The 20634-nt window shown below is 39.6% G+C and overlaps 2 protein-coding genes across 2 annotated transcripts; one reads left to right on the top strand and one right to left on the bottom strand.

Moving 5' to 3' along the window:
- Positions 1–4619: 4619 nt before the first annotated feature.
- On the top strand, positions 4620–6092 carry ccl20b (chemokine (C-C motif) ligand 20b). Its single transcript, XM_083995794.1, has 4 exons — positions 4620–4773; positions 4875–4977; positions 5556–5630; positions 5752–6092. The coding sequence occupies exons 1-4, from the start codon at positions 4692–4694 to the stop codon at positions 5813–5815; spliced, it is 324 nt and encodes a 107-aa protein (XP_083851920.1). The 5' UTR covers positions 4620–4691; the 3' UTR covers positions 5816–6092.
- A 912-nt stretch (positions 6093–7004) lies between these two features.
- On the bottom strand, positions 7005–17530 carry LOC311003521 (toll-like receptor 13; the record flags this gene model as incomplete). The annotated part of the gene is made up of 3 exons (XM_083995288.1): positions 7005–7803; positions 16586–16703; positions 17296–17530. The coding sequence occupies 3 exons, from the start codon at positions 17528–17530 to the stop codon at positions 7563–7565; spliced, it is 594 nt and encodes a 197-aa protein (XP_083851414.1). The 3' UTR covers positions 7005–7562.
- Positions 17531–20634: the final 3104 nt, after the last annotated feature.

Genomic DNA, 20634 nt, shown 5'->3' with positions numbered 1-20634 from the left:
TGGACCGTGTTGATGAAACAGTGGGCTGGGTGCAAGTGTAGTGACTGAGTATTGTTTGTGTTGCCCATGAGATTCACAGATCTCAGAGGGAGGGCCTATACTGGAACTTTTTTTTGGATATTCAATGTGTCTTAAGTTACTGCAGGTGCTTTCCACGGCCTGGACTGGATTTCTTTCCAGAAATTGTGCATGATTAAATAACAATTAGTCTAAACTGCCTAATAAAACTCAGTCAGGCGTTGCCCAGGAGATTCCATTTCAACATATCCTGGCTACCCATACAGCAATCTGACCCTAAATCTCCTGCAAACATGTGACAAACAGTGTTTGTTCTTTTCAATCTTGACACCTGCTGTGAGTGATTTGCGCTGTAACTGTTGTGGAAGCTGTGCAGATAAGACCCAATCAGCAGTGAGTTATCTGGAGTGAATTTGTTCTATTGTTCCTCTCCACTCTTAAACCTGAGCTTCTTTCTGAACACTTTATTTATAAAGTTTTTAGCACTATAGAACAACAGAGACAATATAAACAAAAGGAGAAGGACAAAACAAAACACAAAGAACTGCCAGCCCACAAAGATATAAACATGTAAAAGTTACAGTGATGCATGTCAGCTCACACACTGAATCAAAAAAGATTATTAAGTCCAGGAGAGAGTCCAGAAAGTCCAAAGAGCCAGGTCCAAATGAAGACAAGGAGACTGGATGCTTGGCTGTGCAAAGCACAATGTAGACAGTTCAAAACAGAATGAGACAGAATAATAGTGTCCAGTGTAGCTACTAGTCCGGAGGACGATGTCTGTCACTTTGAATATAGTGTCCCCAGACATCACCTGAGCTTCTTTCTGAATTCAGAATATTACACATTTCTCCAAAATTCAATGTGATTCATTTAACAACTATAGCAAGACTATAAAGACAATGATAAAATTGTATTTGTAATAAAAATGTTAATTTCAATACATAATATGACGTAATGTGAGCCTCTGTTTTTGGTCTCCACCTCCAAAACAACATATAACAACAACATGAAATACCCCAAAACAACATATATTTGGATTCGGGGTCAATTCCCAACAGCAACAATTAAACATTTAATGTTTTTATTTTGATGTTGTGTTTTGTGTAATGCCACCCACTGGAACCGCCCACTATGCAAAAACTTCCTTGGGAAAAAAAACCCAAACAAACTCCGATATGATTACAGGGAGCATTTTACTTTTCAAAGCCTCAGCAGATTGAATCTGCAGTGTGATGCATAAAAGTGGACTTTGTCAAGGAAGAAAAAAAATCCTTGACCCATAGAGCGGCATGTAAAACTCCAGCAAACATAAACTCATAAAAACTGAGGGACTGCTTTGAACATGCGGCATAACTGCACTGTAATCTGTGCTTTTCCCCCTGCATTTGCGTCACCAACAAGGAAATAGCAGCACACTCCCCACCATTGTAAACATGATTGCATACCTGACAATGTGTTGCTATTTTTAGTCGCTACACCTTGAGCTATTTTTAGCACAAGGCTGTGGGCTAAAAATAGATCCAAGCAAACATGTGCACGTCATGATCAAAGATTTGGATACGGTCATTCAGAGTTTGCACATTTTCTCATCGATTGCAAGCAGGAATTTTGCAGAGGTCAATGACGACATCCACAAAGCGTTACAGGTTTTATGGGAATGAGTGTCAAACTGTAGGAGAACTAAAGGGAGCTTGGTGTATACAGCAGGAGAGAATGGCTGTTTGTTTGTTTTGCCAAGGCCAGAAAAAACTGTGAGAACCATGAGTCATATCAGCTTATCTGCACTTATTGTTGCCAGTTTTCTCACCCAAGTAAAACACCACATTTGTTATTTCTTACACGCTTTAAAGGGATAGTTCAACATTTTGGCAAATTGGCCCATTGCTATAATACCTATAGGTTCGTTACCTTTAATTGCCGGTGCAAGCTATGTTTAGAACGGCGGAGCAGAGCCGCGAGCTGCTCAGAGCTACGCTACGGAGGCTCATGGAATTTCTTGGTTTCCCTCATCAAACTCATCAAATACACAATCCAACAACTCCAAAATGCTCTGGTGGACAAGTTGTGACCTGCACATTCATCAGCCTCCATAGCGTAGAGCAGCTCGCGGCTCACTCCGCCATTCCAAAAGTAGCTTTCACCGACAATTAAAGGGTTAGGAACGAACTTCTAAGACTAGGGATTATGGCAATGGGCCAATTTGCCAAAAATGTTGAACTACCCCTTTAAGTAAATTGCTCCTATAATCTTTGCTGCTGCCTCTGTCAAAGATATCAATGTCAATGTGGCAGATTAAGACCTTGATCTTACTGTAATGTGGCATGGTGTCGCAGTGTCACTGCTGCCTCACAGAAAGAAGGTTTGAACCCCTGAGCCTTTCTGTGTGAAGTCTGCATGTTCTCGGTTCATGCACATTAGCTTGATTAGCGAAATCAAAATCTGAATTGTCTGTGGATGTGAAAGTGAGCATGTGAGTTTGTTTCTCTCTATATGTCAGGTGCCCTTTCTCTATAGTGGTACCCTGCCGTCACTTAGCTGTCTGCTTCACCTTGTGTACATGTGAAGCAGCTTTGTGAAGAAACCCAACCAGCAGACAGCAAGGGCCCTGAATGTGGCAGCAAGTGACTCATAACAAGAGGTGTTGCTTAAAAGTGAGTGTGCTTTTTATTGTACATACTTGTACAAGATTTCCCCCTGCAAGTTCTAATCAGGTCACTCATTGCGAGTGTGATTCATCTGTTATCTTTTATCACAGGACACAGCTTACTGCCCCCCAGCACAGTTATTGCATTAGGCCCGTCAGGTGACCAAGAGGTTATCGTAAATTTGGCAAATTCATCTGTGATCTGACGCACAAGCTGTGAAAAGACAGTCATGAAGAATATTACCATGACGATCTGGCAAAATAGAAGGCCGTCTGAGGGATAAGGTGAAGGGATTTTTTTGACAGGAAAGGTGCATGCTCTGGACACAGTGATGAACTGTGACAGTCGTATGATACAACAAACAGTTTGGTATGCACCCACCCTGTAATGGAACCATTTGTTCCTGGGAAATCTCCTCAATAAACACCAGGGAAGACAAGCTATAGTTCCAACTTGGAAACAAATGCAGTTGCCTTTCAGGGCCCATAAGACATTTGCCCACTTCTTCTTCTTCTTTTTTTTTTTAGGTCATCACTGACATATATTTATGATAGTCAAGTCATGCGATCACCTGTGAGCCTCCCATACCTTGACTAGTGGTGTTAGTGGTATGTTTGTCAATGGCACGTCACATAGTTATACTGTACCACTCCGCTCCATGTGTGTTTCATCATCAACAGTGATGTTATACATTACACACTCAGACTTTTAAAGGTAAAACTTTGTCAAGGCTTTACTCACTATGCTCAGTGCCCATTCCCATGAGCTTTTAGTTTTACACAGACCATGCAGAGAAGAGACTCACTCGCCAGTTCAGATGAGAATAGAAATCCAACCAGAACTACTTTTACAAGAATTTCAACAAACTCTTCCTGGCCTTTGAACAAGTTCGGAGTAAGACATCGACAATTTAGCAAATCTTTGACGAGTAACCCACAGGTACTTCAGTCATCTAAGTGGCACGCTTCTAAGCATCAAAGCCACACAACAAACTTGACTATGTGATTTTCTTGGAGTGAAGCGTGCACATTCCTTCACAAGCAGATTCTCAGTTAAACACGAATTACACACTTAAACATAAATGATGGCCCCAGTACAAAATAAACACATAAATGTTTGTAATAGAGAGGCAGATTAGCAATCTGAGGGAATTTCTTCAACAAAAGTCTCCATTAATCTTTCCACTCTCTACACAGATATCCCTTATCTCAGCTATTTGCTCCTGAGATAAGCCTCTCGAACAATTGTATCACCTCTGATGCCACTAATGTGGAAGTACGGCATTCTTTCCAGATTTAACATGTACCATTAGTCGTGATTTTAGAAATGATTCTGTGATTTGACCATTGAAAGACTTGAGAGATTAATGCCTTAAGCTGCATAGATAAAAATGTAGCCTCTAGCTAGATAAACAAAGCAAAGCCACATGAGAATTAAAGGCCAATTTTCATGGTAATTTGATAAGTTACTGTAGTAAAACACAATAATCTCTCTGGTGTGAGCTCTTACTTTGTCCCAGACAGCCCCTCTGAAAAATCTATTTGTCATAATAAACTGAACCATTCTGCTAAATACTACATACTAAAACATTATTATTTTTTAAATTATTTTGTTTATTTATTAATTGTGCTGTGAAGCTGCAACCTGCTTTACAAGGATCCCCAGGGAAGCACAGTACTGTATGTGAATTTGTTGACAAAGCTGTTTCAGAAAAGGAAAGCGAAGTACATTATCTTTATATTCTTGTTGTTGAGTACTGCAGGTGAGTGTATAGGTGATGAAATCTGACTTGGAGCCAGCTCTTTCGTAGGGCGGCACCTCCCACTGTTGCTCATGCCATGTGTTCCTGGCTCAACTCCAATCATAATCTAGACCAACCGGGGGAAATCCCAGAACAGAGTACTTAAGGAGAGCAATGCTGAGTCCAGCACACACTCAGTAGATCGGCTACTCTGAGGGCACCTGAGCTACTACCAGCCTCACACAGACACACACCGGCAGAGCAAGCATACCAGCAGTGAAAACATGGCAAACCGCAAAGCGTATCTCTTGGCAGCTGCCTGCTCCCTCATCATCCTCACCACCTTCATCAGCAGCACAGAGTCAGGTGAGTGCCTCTACGGCCTCTTGTGTTGCTAGTATGAAAATGACATGGTTGCTCTTATTATATTTTTATTTACATTTTATTTTCTTTGTGTGTATTTGTAGCGAGCTGCTGCCTGAGGTACACCAAGGGTCGGTTGCCTTGCGCACGGCTGCTGGGATACAACATCCAGACCATCAACACTTCCTGTGATCTCAATGCCATCATGTAAGTCACCTGTCCACTCTCACTTGATGCAACATTACATGATGGAAATTGATTCTAAGTATACACAGTGTGTGGCATGGTACCCAAGTTATTATAGATTAGTTCATTAGAGAAAATTAAACAAATATGCCTAAATAATTAATTATATCTCATGTATGGTTGCTGGGATTGGTTGCATTGGTTGCAACTGCTTTTATAGGATATGGAAAGATAAGTTTGTTTTAGCTGTTCAGTGTTTGACACACACCATAAAAAAGGCTCAAGATAAGACCGCTTCTGTGTCTATTGAAAGTATGTGGCAGTCCCCTGCCTGTGCCTCTGCAGTGGTTAAAGTGTAACTTAGTAAATCACCAGTGGAATTCAGCAAGTCAGGAATTTGTCAAAGCAGCAAGTTTGGATTACATGTGTTTGTGTGTGTTGAGGTAACACTGCAGTAAATATAAGAGACACTGGGGTTAATACATAAGCTGGAATGAGACCCCCCGGGGGAGAAAGTTAATCTCAAGTCATGTGTCATCAGGTGACTTCATGTTTCTCATGAGTAACCATTTGTCTCCACTGTTTCCTGAATGCTACAGCTTCCACATTCCAGGGAAGTTTGTGTGTGCCGACCCACACATGAAATGGGTCCAGCGAGGGATGGCATGTGTGAAGTGAGTATAAACACGTGGCTTCATTAACATTTGTCTGTACAGTGTACTTATTTGATATACAGTACTAAAGGCTCTTGCTGAACCAAATTTAAACCTTTTTTTGTCTGTTTTTGTTTTGTAGTGAAAGGAGGAGGAAGATGGCTGAGCTCATCCAACAGAACGGCAATGGCACCACACCAGCATAGTCATACACAATATATAATGAGATATACATGTACATAATGGATTTATACATCACATAACCCAACATCTGCAACACTGGAAAATGTTTTAAATTACTGTCATGGGAACTTTGATATTTAGTATGTTATATTATTTTTGTATTTCATTTATTATATTTATTCTGTTTTGTGAACAGTAATGTGTAGTATTCTAAATACATAAGCTAAACTAAGTTAAGTAATAAGATTACATTCAAAAAAGGGAAGAAAAAAAATAATTAAACTACATTATTTTTTTGTGTTTATATTTTTGACATTCAAAACTGACAGTTTTCATTCAGAGAAATGGAGTGACTGTCTTCCCAAAATATGTGAAATTCTGATTTTTTTTTCATTCATTTATTTAAAACAGAGATCAATAAAGATGTTGATACCAATATGGATTCCTGTCTATGGTTTCTGTACACTTAAACCATGCACTTGGGCCCTTTCATATCTTCAATGCAACCTTTAAAGTAACAACAATTTAAATTTTTTTTTATTATATACAATTACAAACAAGCAAGAAAATGAAACACCATGTTGCTGCTGTACAGTCACAGATTTTCTTCAGTTGTATTTAATGTTACTGTGATAAGAAGTGGAATTATATATTTTTTAAATTGCTATTTAATAAAATCATTGAAGACAATGGATAGAACTAAAGCAGAGAGAGAGAGAAATCACACACACACACACACACACACACACACACACACACACACACACACACACACACACATATATATGTATATACTGTACAGACACACATTGCCATACCAAAAGCACAGCTAAACATGTGGCGCATTTGTCATTTTACCCCGAAGAACTTAAGTTTGTCTGCAAATAACAAGCAAAAGCTAATATTGTCTTCATCATAATTATTTAGAAATAATGGCTTAATGCATAGTGAAGCAAAACTAGAGTGCAAAACATTAAATCAAATCAAACAAATCGAACAAAGTGAAATTTGATTAGATAAAAAAATGTGCAGGAGCAAGTTTGAAAAAAAAACCCCAGTGATGACAGAAATCCAGCGGAAATGAGGATATAAACCAGCTCACAGGCGAGCACAGGAGGACATACAGTAGAATGCTGCGTATTTGTGATCTGCATGCAGTATCTGCATTCATGAACCATCCTTGGTTTAAACCTAAACCTAAACTTAAAAAGACCTTTATTGTCCTTACAGAAAGTTGTGCTGCATCTGCTGCCTGTCTGTATGTTTTGCATTTTTGCAAGAATATTTGAGTTGTGAGCATTTAAACACAGAATTCTACAGAATTCTGACGAATCATCTGCAACAAGCTGAAATGAGATACATGAAACACCTCAGTATGATAGCCACCACAGTTTTCCACATCTTATTCCAGTCTGTCGGATTGCCTCACATACTGTTTATACAGACTATGACAGGTTACAGGACTGGTTGTATCACCTTATTTCAACATGGAAAAATTAAGTCCACCGGCACTCTGTCATAACTTGGTCTTCTGGTTTAGTTGTATGGAAACATTTTAAATGAGCTCCTGATTTTCCATTTCATTTAATTAGTAGGTGCAGCTAAACTGATTAATGAGTCTAGACAGGCATAAGGTTGTTGAATATCCTCTGATAAAAAGTAATGGTAGCCTCTCTTTGATAAACGTATGGCTTATTTTATTGGAAGACTTCAAGCAGGTAACTATACTGACTGTAAACTTCATACAGAAAGATTAACTGTTTGATTTCATCATATTCTGTCTCCCACAATGAGCTGTAAGGAGGTACCACCATCATCTTCTCCGGTCTTGAGCGCCTGGCGGAGCTTCTCCCAGAACAGCTCGGTGTGCTCCTCAGCTCGAGGCCAGCTCAGGTAGGTCCGCTTCTTCAGCAGGCTCCTCATGCGGTAGTAAGGAGACAGCTCACGGGTGGGAATGTCCTCCAGGAAGACCAGGATCAGCACATCCTTCTGTTCATCAAACAGACGGAAGCTGGAGGGAACAAGGAGGGATGGGATACAGAGAAGATGAGATTGTAAGAGTGTGACCAATGTTGTCTGGCCTGCCCTGAGTGGGTTTTGAACCCAGTTCTCCCACACCGCTGGTAACAACGCTAACCGTTTCGCCAAGAGGTTAATGACCACTTGGCAAGTGGATTAGAACATTTTTTATGGGAGAGTGAGTTTAACTTCAGTACCGCTAACTGCCACACGTTGTCACTTCTCCTCACTGGTACCTTGTGACTGTGGCTATACCCGCGGACCTCCGTTACATGAGTAGAGTAGCAGCAAGTAATTGTTCTTGAAAAAAATCTCCCTTCCTTGAGGTAACCCAAAGGTTTAGGTATAACATTATGTCGGGGTTTATGGTGCCAACAACTTGAGGCTAATATAATATAACATAATATAATTCAAGGTAACTCTTGAAAACACTTAACCTGATAACTATAATCCCCCTAACCCTAAAACCTGGTATTGAGTTCTTCGCCCTTATGTACTTAAAAAAAAAAGAGTGGGTAGCTACAAATCTGAATTTTTTTTTTTTTTCAAAAAATGTACTTTTACTTTCTGATAACTTAAAAGTGTAACAGGAACAGACATACTAAATCAGTACATATAGGCTACACAATAAAGCATGTTTTGTTTTTTGTTTCACAACCTGCAGCTGAACAGAGGAAATCAGAGGAAAACAGAGGAACAGAGGAAATCATGGAACAAACTCAGGACTTTCTGTATGCTTTTCCATTATTTTAGCTTTGACAAGCTCCATTACGTAATCTTGTTCAAACCTCTTCAGCTGGAGAATTAGCTCTACCAACTGTTCATCTTGTGGTGTTGAACCCCTCATCTTTGGGTAACAGTAGGGATGGAAAAGGACATTTTCTACTTTCTGTAAATTTGGTGTTCACTACTTCTGGGAAGACTGGGAAGCTATGAACCAAAACAGCAGCAGGCAGTAGTACTCGGTGAAAACATGTGTTCGAAGAAGCATGTCTAGTCGGAACAAAACAGACGAGACATATTTCTTGTGTTTTATCTTCATTTCAATTCAACATGAATCGCCAATGGTTACTGGAACAGCCTAACTTTAGGAGAACCAAATATACGGCATAGATACCTAAGTGAGATGACACTGACATGTACGTGACATTACCTGGCCACCTGGATTTCTCTGGAGCACCACTCACTCTCAAGGTACTTGCGACTGATCACACAGATGGTCTTCCTGCTTCCATAAATGGAATCGGTGATGTTGTCTATGATGGGTTTACCTGAGGAAGAGAAAAGGGATAAGACAGTAACCACTCCCATGTGGAGCACAAAATGTAATATGGTGACACCTGCTCAAGTATAGATGAAAGCAACCAATGGGAAGAAGGTATCTGTGAGGGAAAAGTATGCTCATTGAAAATGAAGTTGGTGATGTAACTTTCTCTTAGATGAATTAGATGATTAAGATATATATAGTCTGAAAGGCAAAGATAATGGGATAAATGACAACTTATTTTCATAGATTTGTGTGTCTGAGGTTCTGTGATCTATCTGCTCTGTTACAGCCCTACACTACATTGTAACCCATCAAGAGCACACAGTTTAAGCAATCAACGTTCTGAAAACAGAGATCAGTTGATTAAATGAGTCAAGTCTGGTGTGCTGCTGCTGGGTTGGAACAAAAACCTGCAGCCACACCGGCCTTTTGTTTGGAATAGTTGCCCAAGCCTGAGGCTGGGGCCTGATACAATAACAATAAAACAGTGCCCTCTAGTGGCTGGAAAACCTCCACTCACCTGGCTCAAAGTCTCGATGGTGCAGACACAGTCTCCAGCCCTGATCTCCTTCCAGTTTGGGCAGCATCTCTTGGATGACCCAGGGCTCATCGTGGGTGTTGTAGGAGATGAAGGCGTCGTACTGATTGGGAGCTTGCTTGTTTTTATGCCTCGTGTCAAAGAGCAAAGCCAAGAAGAGGTAGTAGGCATAGGCCAGGTGCCACCTCAGGAAGTGGTAGGTGAAGGCCACCACCATAAACAGGAGGATTGTACACAAGGTGGTGGTAAAGTAGATGAATTCAATCTCTACTAAACAGGACCGGATGTCCAGATCAAACAGTTTTGTGCCTTGGAGGTTCTCAGGATAGTTGCATGTTAAGTTGTAGGCATCATAAACCTGTGTTTTGCTGTTTGTTTCTATCCAGTTGACGAGCCATGCATTATCACAGTCACATCTAAAGCTGTTTCCCATAAGATCAAGATAAGTGAGAGATGGTAAAGCATCTAGCATTTCCTTACTGATAACCGAAAATTGATTCTTTCTTGCCTGCAAAAACTCCAGTTTGGTAAGGTTGGCTTTGATAAGAAAATCTAGAGACCGAAGAACTGTTGTAGATATGTAAAGGCTTGTAAGGTTTGGTATCGGGGAAAATAATTTTGGAGTAAAATATCTAACTTCATTTGAACTCATGTCAAGTCTTTTCAGTTTAGGTGTGTAGATAAATGTGTCATCGTGCAAGGATATAAGCTGAGCGTTGCCAATATCGAAAGTTTGCAGATTGGACAAACCTTGCAGGAAGTTGCGAGGAATTACACCCTTCAGCCTGTGGTGTTGTGATGGAATTGTCAATGTCTCCAGATGGGACAGGTTAGAAAATGGTGGTTGACGCATTGCTGAATCGTTTTTATATTGAATGCCATTGTCCCTCAAATCCAGTCTCCTTAAATTTATCAGTGCATTGAAACTGCCTTTATTTAGAATTACTGCTGTGATCTCATTGCTCTGGAGCAGAAGATTGGTAAGATTTGTCAATCCAGTGAAACACTTTTTATCAACATCTTTTATTGAATTATCGTGTAAAGACAAATTCTGGAGGGACGGTAAGCCCTTGAACTCCCCGTCGTTAATGAAATCGAGCTCATTATTGTTCAGCAGCAGTTGTCTGAGGTTTGGCAATTGGCAGTCTTTGAACGCAACATGCAACTTAGAAATTTGGTTGCTCTGTAGCTTTAAAACTTCTAATCGAATTAAATCTTTGAAAAGACATTTATTCAGTGCTGTGATTGAATTGTGGTAAAGGTCGAGCTGTCTAAGCATTGTATGGTTGGCAAAATCATCACATTCAAGGTTGCTGATCTTATTAAAACTCAGATCCAACTCTCGAAGAATCGGTAGATTCCTTGTAGCGTTTGGAACAGATATAAAATTGTTGTTACTTAAAGTCAAGATTTTTAAATTCTGAGTAGATCTGAAGGCGTCCTCACTGATATTCATTATTTGATTTTTTGCCAAGTCTAACTCAGTTACATTAATGCATAACTTGAACAAATCAGAGTGGACCACCTTGTGGTTATACTCCCGGAGCTGCAGCATGGACATTGTTGGGATGGTGCAGGAAATGTTGACCAGCTCTGGGAAGTTGTTTTTGAGCTGATTCATCCTCAGACGTATGAGTGAAGAGTTCACAGACTCTAGTAATGTTTTCATGTCATTAAGAGACATTTGGAGGATGCTAATGTCAAGAGTAGACACTCGACTTAAAAACGTTTTATTGCGCACATCCAATTTCATCTCTTTCTTTGTAGAAGCACTGCCAATGGAGAACCAGGTGAGATTTGGCAAAACATCTGCAGTCATCTGAAAGACTGTCAATGGATTGTGAGACAGGTCAAGGTACTTGAGTGGTATTGAGCTGTTTGTCAGTTCCCATGACTTAAAAGTGAGCAGATAGTTTTTTTGAATGTATAACTCTCGTAGATTTGGCAGATGCTGTACTATTGGATGGACTTTTGTCATGCTGTTCAGTTTGTTGTCAGAAATTTCCAGAAACTCTAAGCTTATCATGGGCTTGAAGGACATGGGTGCCACAGTGCCGATGTGATTCCTAGTAATCCTGAGCTCGGTGAGGTTGCTCAGACCTTGAAAAAGATCGTCTCCAAGTTCAGCAATTTTATTATGGTTTAGATTTAACTTCTTGAGGGAAATCAGATTGACAAATGCTCCGCTATCTATTTGTCTAATGAAGTTGTTATTTAGGTCCAACTGTCTTAAATCTGTGAAATCTTTGAAATCGAATACATTTATTCTTGTAATTTTGTTATGAGACAAGTCATAACCTTTCACTGTTGAGGGAACATCTTGAGGAACATCTCTGAGATTACTGCCGCTACATAAGGCAGTGTCTTTACTGATTCTGCAATTCTTCAGTGCAAATCCTGAGACCGGGACAACAAAACTACTGATACACAGCAAGCAGAGAAGAATGACAAGTTGCAAAGTTGTTCTTCCTCTTGTTTTCTCTTTTTTGCCATCTTTTACTCCAAGAGCCATTTTAAAATCTGTTTAAAAAAACAAAGAACAAGCTCTGTCTAACTAACAAGACATTGTAAATTCGCATGATGATTGTTAGAAAATGAAACAGCCGAAAGTAATCACACAGCAGACCAGGAGACCAGAAGTGGTGACACATGACAAATGTGTCATCTACCCTTCCTCGAAAATCCATTTAGTTTTTTCCCACTTACAATCAAATTCCAGTCTAAACTGGTCAGAATTTGTAACCTATTATTAGTAACAAATTAAAATAGCATTGCAAATGACAGATTAATGACAAATTAAACATGAGTTAGAATTATCCTCTTGAGCAAATTACATAAAATTGTTTCTGATACTCACTGTGTCCCAAGGAAAAGCTGCTCACTCAATCAATCCTGTCGTTATTATCTTCATTTGTCCAAATAAAGAATTTTTCTTAGTTCAAAAGAGTAAACTCACTCACTGTCGTTATAAAAACCATAGGTGTGTGTCTCCGTGTGGTCGAACATCTTAAACTGCAGATCATGTCATCACTCATTTTCATCTATCGACTTAAGGAAGTGAGAGTTGCTCCCGATGTGAGTTGTTTTTTTCTTTCGATTAATGAGTTTGCTTTCTGCAAGAGACATTTTGTTTCATTTTTGAATGATGATGAATCCACTGCCAACATCACTTTTGATGCATGTTAAGAGATGTGTTAACCTACGTTTCTGAAGAAAAAAAAAATACTTGAGGATAAATACTGAATGACTATTAAAGTTTATAATCTTGCATCACCGTCTACGTTTCTTTCTCTTTTGTGTCATACAGGAAACCATGGTTTTTATCACTTCCTCCAGGCCTCCACAAATGACTGCGGTGTTCAAGCGAAGACGGTGTCCTGTGGACACTTCCTCATTTCAGCTAAGACATCATGACCAAGACCAGAAAAAAGGTAAAAATCACAAACTTTGGAGATCATTAATACTTCAGTGAAAATACCAATCATCTTATAACTTTATTTACTGTAAATATCATGTATAGAAATCCAGTTGACAGGGGAGTGTGGTGCTTTCAAAGACTATCAAATATTTTTACTTAAGTGCAGCCCCTCTTTGATGATGAGCCCATCCTCTCCTGATGGACAGTGTTACTGTTGGTGGAGAGGAGATATCCCTGGTTGGTCTCAGCCAAGCAAATCAGTCAGCAAGTCAACAAAAATTTAAATAATTTCCGTGTGCATATAGAATAAATTAACTCACATAACATAACCTGTGTATAATTAATTTATTTGTTGTTCTTTTCTGTTCGGTTTCTCTTTGTTCTTTTTTTTCTCTTCAAGATCATTTTTATTCATAAAATTCATTCATATAAATTAAAAATAAAGGCATACAGACTTGAGATGGGCGGACGCAGATTACAATCTGGTAAAAATAGGAATAGGAACAGGAAGAAGAGCGACTGTTTCTAGATGTCATCAAGTGTCTTTCTAACCACTGAAGTATGGTCTTGTGTTCTGATGAACAGCATATGAAAAAGTCTGTCAATAATTTTCATGGTTATTTTTGTATTCCTGAGATAGGTGCAGGTGGTTCTATCTTCAGTCTGTTCATTCACACAAACACACACGCGATAACCCACAACTCAGAATAACCATACCACAAAAAAGAAACAGAAACAGATAACTGTAGGTCAGAAAAACTGTCCAAAAGTAATAAAAAATAAATAATAAAGGACATATCAGTGACAGTGAAGCACTCAGGTCTTCGGTTCTACATACATACATAGATCACTGTAATAAAAAACAAAAAACAAAAAAAAAAACACCTTACTGCCAAGACCTCAAATTTACACACAGTTCGTACAATAAAAACAAACCTGATAAATAAATAGGACCCTTATGAGCAGAGAACATTATGATTCCAAACAAACTGTAAAAGGGAGTGGTGGATCAAGCTTTGCAGAGAGATGGGTGATGAAAAAACTCCTGTTTCAAAACCAACTCATATGGTTAATACATGTGTATGGCTGTTTTTTATTATAACAAGCCTTGTAATAAATGTAAACCTATAATGCAAATGTCAGAAATATTCAATTTGTGGTAGAACAAAATAATAGCAGCTACTAAAACGAGCCAAAAGGAACAAAAAAAAGTCCAAAGTAACTTGAGGAAACCAGTGAACTACAGTATAGTGTATAGCTGTAAAACTGTAAACATCGCAAAGAGCTGGCTGTGCTTTCCATTACCACTGTCTGTCCACGATAGTTAACTGGAGGATGCCCTCACCATCATCTTCTCCGGTCTTGAGCGCCTGGCGGAGCTTCTCCCAGAACAGCTCGGTGTGCTCCTCAGCTCGAGGCCAGCTCAGGTAGGTCCGCTTCTTCAGCAGCTTCCTCATGCGGTAGTAAGGAGACATCTCGCAGACGGGAATGTCCTCCAGGAAGATCAGGATCAGCACATCCTTCTGCTCATCGAACAGACGGAAGCTGGAAATGATACAGTAGATGATGAGAACACAATCTGTGACTCCACATGCATGATTAAAGTATTTTTATGTCCATTTAAGCTTTGTAGTCTGATGTGGGACTCGAGGCTGCATCAAGTGAAGCTACAGTATCTTGCATGATAGGCCTAGCCTCCCCCTCAAAACATATTCAAGCCATATGATGTGTTAAAAGAGAATGTTTTTGTCATTGATAGCCTAGATAAATGCAAGTGGGATATTAAATTATATTTTTTGCATAGCATGTTAGAATGGCAGCTAAGAGGCTAAACTCTAAAAAAAAAAAATAAAAATAAGTGTTAAGTCATAAATAACTAACAACTAAATATTCTTTTTTGGTATGAAAGTCATGCAAGAAACACTCCCTGACTGTAACTACCTCACTTTTCTGGGAAACTTCATAAAGCACTGTCGGGTGGTTTGTGCCATGGTTTCATTTCCATATTGAATCTGTTACCATTTCCGTCCCAGGCTATTGCCTATTCTGCCTTTGCCTTCGACCAAAGTCTCAGTTCCTCAGGCCTCTGGTGTAGAGGTTAGCCATCAACTTCCCACTCATTATATAACTGACTTTCAGGAGTGGGCCCCTTTCTCAATACAATAGCTTGACTCTTCACTGTTATGGTCAGGTCAGGTTAAGTTAAATGACTTGTTACAGGGAGAATGGAGGCTCTCCGCTTTCCACCTACAGTAGGGTATTTTTTTTCCACCTACAGTATTGTCTCTTGGCCGAAAACCAACCTGCAAGAGGGAGCGCCTCCGATTTGCACTCCGAAACAGAGCTCCGTAGAGGGAAAAAAAGCGACCAAAACAGCGAAAAAGCGACCATAGCCTACTTACCCTTTAATTACTAATGGGCTCTTTGCACAGCTCCACTACTTCCTGAACTTAATGCTGCTCCTTGTTTCCTGTCTTACATTATTGGACAAACTGATTAATCCAGGTGTGTCTGAGTAGCCACAATGGTCACACACACCTGGATTAATCAGGTTGTCCAATAATGTAAGACAGGAAATAAAGGAGCATTAAGTTCAGGAAGTAGCAGAGCTGTGCAAAGAGCCCATTATGTGGGGCAAAAAGAGAAGAAGAGCTTATGCCATGCTAATATCTTGTTGCCGTTCTCTCCCAAATACTGGGAGGGTTATATACTGTACTTGTGTTCCTCTTTGTGTTGTCTGGGGCTTAGGCCTGTTAACCTTGATACTTTGTTTTCTTTCTTTTGGGGGAATGTTTTTGTTCCTTCACCCCCCAATTAAATTACTTTGAAATCACTCCCCAGGTGTTTGGGTCCTGAAGCTTTACTCAAAACATGACAGCATACACCTTGAGAGAACTTGCCTATTATCATAAATTCTCAATGTCTTATTCTTACCAGTGTTCAAGTTGGGGTCCCTGATAGATGTTTTACACAAGGCTGCCTCTTGTGTTTAATCTCTCCCCCCACCTGCATCTTCTCACTTGCACACCTGATCACAGTTTTCTCTTTATCTCTCCCCCTTTCAGCTGGCCCTTTACACGATCCCATAGAGAGTCAGATCCATCCTGCTCACTGCATGTCTACCTGTTTTATGATCTTTAAGTTTTGATCTATTTGGGTTATTGAAGCCACTTTAAATTGGCCTTTAAAAAAATCAAAATCCTCCATGCATGGAGGTATATCCAAATACCTCCATGCATTTTGGTGTGTCTTTTTGTTACGAAGACAATTGGTATCCATTTGCAACCGTTATATGGACATGCACTGCTACGCCGAGACCTCCTGTAACTCAGAGAAGCCACGGATAACTCTGAAACTTCTCCCAGCCCTTAGTCGACATGAGGGTGAGTAGATAATGAGTGCAATTTGAGTTTTGGGTGAACTATCCCTTTAACTGAGAATTAACTTAAATCTGATCTAAATGTGTAGATAGATTATTTAAAGTCTTCATACAGTAGTACAGTAGACATCTGCTTGACACACAGGCATGCTTCATTAACATAAGACATTACCTGGCCACCTGGATTTCTCTGGAGCACCACTCACTCTCGAGGTACTTGCGACTGATCACACAGATGGTCTTCCTGCTTCCATAAATGGAATCGGTGATGTTGTCTATGATGGGTTTACCTGAGGAAGAGCAGAGGTAGAAGTAAAAAAAAAAAAACACCTGAACCACAAACACTGCACTCCCTATGAGTTCCTCTGATAGTGCAGCACAGAAAGTAATATGCTGACACCTGCTGGAAAAGAGATTGAAGTACAAAATGAGACCATCAGCAGTGATTCCTTGTTCACACTAACCCCCAGATTACAGGTTCTAGTGAACACGTCGTCTTTAACACCATTTTTGAATGTATTGAAGAAGAATGCCACATTTGTTGCTAGAAATTCTGGGCCCCCTTAAAGAATGCTGAAGTGGGCCCCTACCCCCTAACTTTTCCAGGTTTTTTTCTATGTATGTATTATCTTTTTTTATTTAGCCTACTTTGTTTTGATGCTAATGCAGCATTAGTATTAGTCAGGGTCTTATGCAGAATAAATCAGTCATACAAAGATTAGACTACTGGGGTTTTTTGGGGGCCCCACTGGGCGCTGGGCCCCTAGAATTATCATGACCTTTCTCCCCTATACAACGGCCCTGACTATAACCTCTGTCTGCGAAATTTCATAGTATTATCACCATTATTTGCCCATTAAAGTGCAGCTGAAGTGGTCTCACCTGGCTCAAAGTCTCGATGGTGCAGACACAGTCTCCAGCCCTGATCTCCTTCCAGTTTGGGCAGCATCTCTTGGATGACCCAGGGCTCATCGTGGGTGTTGTAGGAGATGAAGGCGTCGTACTGATTGGGAGCTTGCTTGTTTTTCTGCCTCTTGTCTAAGAGTAAAGCCAAGAAGAGGTAGTAGGCATAGGCCAGGTGCCACCTCAGGAAGTGGTAGGTGAAGGCCACCACCATAAACAGGAGGGTTGCACACAAGGTGGTGATAAAGTAGATGAATTCAATCTCTATTAAACAAGAGTGGACGTCCAGATCAAACAGTTTTGTGCCTTGGAGGTTCACAGGATAGTTGCATGTGAAATTATAGGCATCAAAAACCTGTGTTTGGCTGTTTTGTGCCCAGTGGAGGAACCATGCGTTGTCACAATCGCAGGTGAAACTGTTCCCCTGAAGATCTGCATAAACAAGAGCTGGTAAAGCAGCTATTATTTCCTCACTGATAACTGAATATTGATTCTTTCTTGCCTGTAAAAACTCCAGTTTGGTAAGGTTGGCACCGATGAGAAAATCTAGAGACCGAAGAATTGTTCTGGATATGTAAAGGATTTTAAGGTTTGGTATCGGGGAAAACACATCTGGACTAAGATCCACAAGTTCATTTGAACTAATGTCAAGTTCTTGCAGCTGAGGTGTGTGAGTAAACGTTTCATTGTGCAAGGTTAACAGCTGAATGTTCCTGGCATTGAAAAGCAGCAGATTTGTCAAACCTTGCAAGAGGTTGTGAGGCAAAGTAAACTTCCCCTTGCCATGCTGTACACCAATAGCTAATGTCTCCAGACGGGACAACTTAGAAAATGGTGCAATGGTTGAATTATCACTTGTATATCTAATGCTATTTTCCCTCAATTCCAGTCTTTTTAAATTGATCAGATCATTGAAACTACCATTGTTTATTCCATCTACTGTAATACTATTCTGCTGTAGCAGGATATCAGTAAGATTTGTCAGTCCAATGAAACACCCTTTATATAGGTCTTTTATTTTATTTTGATGTAATGACAAATTCCATAGGGACTGTAAACCCCTGAATTCCTCATATTCAAGGACTTTGAGATCATTTTCATTCAGATACAGTTGTCTAAGGTTTGGCAAGTATTTGTTGAAAGCACCATTTAACTTAGAGATGTGGTTGCTCTGTAGCTTTAAAACTTGCAATCGTATTAAATCTTTGAACAGACATTCATGCAGCGCTGAGATTGAATTCTTGTAAAGGTTGAGCTGTCTAAGCATCGTCTGGTTGGCGAAATCATCACATCCAAGGTTGCTGATCTTATTATTGCTCAGATCCAACTCTTGAAGAATCGGTAGATTCCTTGTAGCGGCTGGAACGGATGAAAGTTTGTTCCGACTCAGAGTTAAGATTCTTAAACGCGGAATTGATCTGAAGGCGTCGTCACTGATGTTTTGTATTTGATCATCCGCCAAATCAAGCATAGTTATATTGACGCACAATTTAAACAAATCAGATTTGACAAATATCAGTTTGTAACGGCGGAACTGCAATTTGGACATTGTTGGGACGGAACAAGAAATGTTGACCAGCGCTGCAGGGTTGTGTTTGAGTGCATTCATCCTTAGAGATGTTAGTGAGGAGTTAACAGTCTCAAACAGTGTTTTCAAGTCATTAAAGGCTATTCTAAGCCCAGTCATGTCAATAGTAGACACTTTACTAAAGAAAGTCTTGTTGCGCACATCCCATTTCATCGGTTGCTTTAAAAAAGAGCTGCCAATGTTAAACCAGGTGAGGTTTGGTAAAACATCCCCTTTGATCTGAAAAAGTGTGATTGGATTCTGAGATACATCAAGGTATTTAAGTGGTATTGAACTATTTGTTAGTTCCCACGAATGAAAAGTGTTAAAGTCGTTGTTTTTAATATACAACTCCAGCAGATTTGGCAGATGCTGTATTATCAAATTAACTTTTCTCACATCGTGCAGTTTGTTGTGAGAAAGGTCCAAAAATCTTAAGCTTATCATGGACTTGAAAGACGTTGATGCCACAGATTTAATACGATTACCAACAAGTCTGAGCTCGGTGAGATTGCTCAGTCCGTTAAAAAGATTCTCTCCAAGTTGACCAAGTTTATTATTGTTTAGATTTAACTTCTCGAGGGAAATCAGATTGATAAAAGCACCATTTTCTATCTTTGAAATGAAGTTACGATTTAGTTCTAACTGTGTCAAAACTGGAAAATGTTTGAAATCTGATATTTCTACTCTTGGAATTTTGTTTGCAGACAAGTCGATACCTTTAACTGTTGAGGGAATATCCTGAGGAACAGATGTGAGTTTACTCTGGGCACATATGGCAATATTGTAACTGATTCGGCAATTCTTCAATGCAAATCCTGTGACTGGGGCAACTAAACTGCTGATACTCAGTAAGTAGAGAAAAATGATGAGTTGTAAATGTCTTCTTCCTCTTGTTGCAGTTGTTTCATTCTCTTTAATTCCAGGACCCATTTTTTAAATCTCAGCTAAATATAAAATAAAAAAGTGGAGTCCAAATGGCAGAACCCTTGTGTTTTCTCCAACAGGAAAATAAAACTGAAGAATGTAAAGCTGAAAATGAAATAAAACAGACAGACAAGCGCTATTAGAGGCGGTAACACTAAAATAAATTGTTACAAAATGCTGGTGCAATATGTTTCAGAAATAGAGGAAACAATATCTGAACTTTTTAGGAGTTCAGATATAATATCCTTCCTTCCCTTAAATCTACTGTCAAGCATTGGTTTGTGATCAAATGAAATAAAAATGACAATGGTTTCTGTTACTTACTGTGTCAAATCTTGGTTGGTCAAATCCAGAGAAAATCCACAGAATCTTCCGTCGTCTTTCTTTGTTCAAATGAAATGTGTCTTAGTTCAAAAGAATAAAAATGATAACTATCCCTTTAATATCCAGGGATCATGAGCAAAAAATGTCTTGCTCTGTGGTTGTACAACTTTCCTCTGGCAGGTGTCTCTTCTCTTTTTCATGAATCAACTGAGGAAGTGAGATTAGCTCAGAGGGAGGGGTATCTTCACTTTTAAATTTACAGTCCATTGACTCATCCTGAGTATTCAGTGAGACAAGATATTCAGGAATAAATACAATTCCCCTCTTGTTAGTATTTTCAGAATGCTAAATTCAGCATCATCTACTATTTTGTCAGCCTTTTAAACAACATTGTGTTTATGTATACGGTAGCGTATTTACCATTAGCCTACACTGTTGTTTGTGTGGCAAGGTGAAGAGGGCCCGGGCAGGGATTGAACCCACACCCTCTGGGTAATAAT

The sequence above is a fragment of the Trachurus trachurus genome (genome assembly GCF_905171665.1).
Source record: "Trachurus trachurus genome assembly, chromosome: 20".
NCBI lineage: Eukaryota > Metazoa > Chordata > Actinopteri > Carangiformes > Carangidae > Trachurus > Trachurus trachurus.
The sequence above is the reverse complement of the archived record's forward strand: the minus strand, read 5'-3'. Positions and strand labels throughout refer to the sequence as shown.

What these genes read in the sequence shown, in the direction of transcription:
- ccl20b (XM_083995794.1), top strand. Translation starts at nt 4,692, where the DNA reads ATGGCAAACCGCAAAGCGTATCTCTTGGCAGCTGCCTGCTCCCTCATC. An exon ending in TGTGATCTCAATGCCATCAT is followed by an intron (nt 4,978 to 5,555) that starts GTAAGTCACCTG and finishes TGAATGCTACAG; the next exon opens with CTTCCACATTCCAGGGAAGT. An exon ending in CGAGGGATGGCATGTGTGAA is followed by an intron (nt 5,631 to 5,751) that starts GTGAGTATAAAC and finishes TTTGTTTTGTAG; the next exon opens with TGAAAGGAGGAGGAAGATGG.